Genomic DNA, 3,190 nt, shown 5'->3' with positions numbered 1-3,190 from the left:
TGCAAAATTATTTTATCTAAAAAGAGTAGAAAAAAATATAATTGATATCTTTTGATAAATAGTAAATTTTTGTCAATTACTGCAAAATTATTTTATCTAAAAAGAGTAGAAAAAAATATAATTGATATCTTTTGATAAATAGCCCATCACTGGATAGAAATCCTATTGATTGTGATAGCCACACTGGCCCAAAGATTTTCAGACCTTTCAGGTGTTGGCCATTTTCATCCCCGAATATGAATGTGAATCTTTGCTTTTTGGGAGAAAAATACAAGGCTATATCACTTTATTGAATTACAGTTGGGAAATGTTGAAGTATACCTGTAATTATCATAGCCTGTGATGACTAATTTACATGAAAGCACCTTTGACAATAAATATGATAATAATATACTTGTATTCATCATACCCTGTGATGACTAATATACATGATAGAACTTTTGACAATATGTGAAATTATTCAAAGCAATCACTATTTTATTGTTTAAACTTATGTGTCATCTTACAAGAAAACATATGGGCTGATCACCACTTAGGAATACAAAGATTTTATTGATCCACAGTGTTCCAAATTCTTCGTTAGGTGGAATTGCTGCATTAAACTGTGAAAATGTTTACAAATAATAGGATTCAATTTAGTGGGAAAAAAACACACAAGATATATAACGTTGTTATGCCACACAATAATATGAAAGTGATTTCAGTAACAAGATGGGCGTGAATCTTTGCTTGGTTGGCATGGTGACATATTGTGGTGTATATTCATCAGTCAATCAAGGACGAGTTGACTTGTCCTATTGGCAGGTGGACATAATTTACTCAGTTAATATTATTCAGTTTTGGTTACTCATTAGAGAAGTTTTTACCTCTGGCCAAAGCATAGTATTTGGGAGAAAAATGCAAGGATTTATTACTTTATATTAAACTAAAGTTGGGAAAATTTGAAGTATATTATGAGGACTTGTATGATGAAGAATTCATTTGTGTTTTGTTCAGTAATGGGCAGTCATTTAGAATTTCTTTTAATTGCTTGTTTCATAATTATTTGTTTTTGCTTGAATACTTGTTTTTCAGTAGCTCAGCTAGGTGTTACTGTTATAAGTAAAACAAACTTTTTACAGCTGTTATTGCATTTCTTATACAACATAATAAAACATTAGCTATTCAGTTTGGCTGGATTACATGTTCTGTTAAAATCAGTAAACTAAGTCCGTAAAAATGAAAGTTTGGTCGTGGAATTTTTCTCCATTAACATGTGTGAACCATGCATAAAGCCAGAGAAAAATATTACAGGGCCCTGTAATGTTCATAAGGCATTGATATGCCAGCCCTTTTATTGAGTTTGAATCTTAATTAACACCAAAATACTAAAACTAATGATATTAAATAAATTAATTCTTTGCATTATAGTCAAAGTACATTTGTCAATAAACATATGCTTCTAACATGTGAATGTCATTATGGCTTACCTTGTTCTAAAGTCAGAACATGTAGTTCTTTACACGTTTAAATTATTTTTTTCTAAGTAATTGGAGATTTAGTGTAGGATGCCTGAAGTGGCAAAGCATGATCCATTAGTAATACCACTCCAGTGGCACAGCGGTATGTCTGCAGACTTACAATGCTATAAACCAGGTTTTGTTACCCATGGCAGACACAGCACAAATAGCCAATTGTTTAGCTTTGTGTTTTTTTTTGTTTGTTTTTACTGATATATTTAAATCACAATATTTACTTATTTATCTTATTAAAGGATCTTAAAAGACATCATTTCACCATGTGAACAAATTAAGTTTTCATATAAAATCCATACTCCTAATTTCATTTTTGCATAGTTTGCTGAAGTTTAAAAAGCTTTACACACAAGCACGAACACAAGTTACTCTTAATTATATATATTTTCCCCATTCCACTGATCTCTGTTTTCTCCTAAGGTTTCAAATAATATTCATTTTACCAGCTGCTCGCTGTTACCTTTTACTGTATAAAAAAGGTATAATTTTTAGAACTGATTTTATTCTGAAAAAGGTTTTATTTCATTATATAAATAGACAGCTTTCTGGGAAAACAAAGTTTTGTTCCAAAACCTTTATTGTGACCATTAATAGTAAACATTTAATGTTTTCAGAAAACACATTCAAAATACAAGACTTTAGATTTTTGAGAAATTTAGATTTATAAAATTTGATTACACAGTATACATATTTTTGTCTTCTATATTACAAATATACAATATTACAAATTATCATCAGACACGTTATAGTTTATTTGGCCAAAGTGTGTCTTCAGTTTATTTTATTACTACTATAGATCTAACATTTAAAAAACAATAAGGAGTTTGTGTAATAACTGAATGCATGTAGTTTTTTTCAGGCACTTTACACTGATTATTGACATTGCAAGAATAGACATTAATGTTGCTATTTTATCTGTATTTTCAAATAGTGTGGGCACCTTCAATTCAACAAGGATCATATGTACCATATCTTCAAGTTGATTTTCAGCAACTTACACGTGTAACTAGGATTCTTGTGGTAAAGGATGCTTCCACTCGCTATGTCACTCAGTTTAGGTTGATGTATGGCAATACTGGCAGTGACTGGCTATATGCAAATGAGGTAAGTTGAGAGCCTTTGTTTAAAAGTGTATGTGTTTAAATATCGTTCCTTTAATTCAAATTTATAGAAAGTAAAAATGTAAAACTTACAATACAAAGTTTAAACTCTAAATAAACGCCTTATGCCCTCTCTGGTATATACAAGTTCATATCACAAGTAAATATTAAAAATCTATTAAGTAAGAATAATCTATTTCTTTAAGCATTATGTTACATGTAATATGCTTTTTTTTCTGTATATTTCAAAGATACAAAGGTTGCTGTCTTTTGGACAAAATGGATTTATTTTTTAAGATAGTTTGTTCCATAAAGAACATTGTTAATTTAATTTTTTTGTTTTAATACTCTTTATTGGAATAGACCTAACTTATACCCATCTCCATCAGTAACATAGAGCTACTATAATTTACAAGGTTGGTAAGATTTCCAACATAACAGTTGAAACATCACAATAAAATCTCTGTACTGATTACCAGTTGTAAGATATCAAAATACATTACCTACACAAGAGTTTGTGAGGGAGTCAGTATCAAGAAAGATATTGTTCAAAGGTTTCATAACATAGGATTTAAT

The 3,190-nt window shown here is 29.6% G+C and overlaps 1 protein-coding gene across 4 annotated transcripts in view; it reads left to right on the top strand.

Moving 5' to 3' along the window:
• LOC106468206 overlaps nucleotides 1-3,190 on the top strand; it is a 63,040-nt gene that overhangs the window by 46,202 nt on the left and 13,648 nt on the right. For all 4 annotated transcript variants that reach the window (XM_013928619.2, XM_022396546.1, XM_022396544.1 and 1 more), the window contains one exon: nucleotides 2,446-2,618. In XM_013928619.2, the coding sequence (XP_013784073.2) occupies nucleotides 2,446-2,618 (173 nt within the window). The remainder of the gene's footprint in view (nucleotides 1-2,445; nucleotides 2,619-3,190) is intronic.

Source organism: Limulus polyphemus, unplaced genomic scaffold (genome assembly GCF_000517525.1).
Source record: "Limulus polyphemus unplaced genomic scaffold, Limulus_polyphemus-2.1.2 Scaffold2915, whole genome shotgun sequence".
Classification (NCBI taxonomy): Eukaryota; Metazoa; Arthropoda; class Merostomata; order Xiphosura; family Limulidae; genus Limulus; species Limulus polyphemus.
The sequence above is the reverse complement of the archived record's forward strand: the minus strand, read 5'-3'. Positions and strand labels throughout refer to the sequence as shown.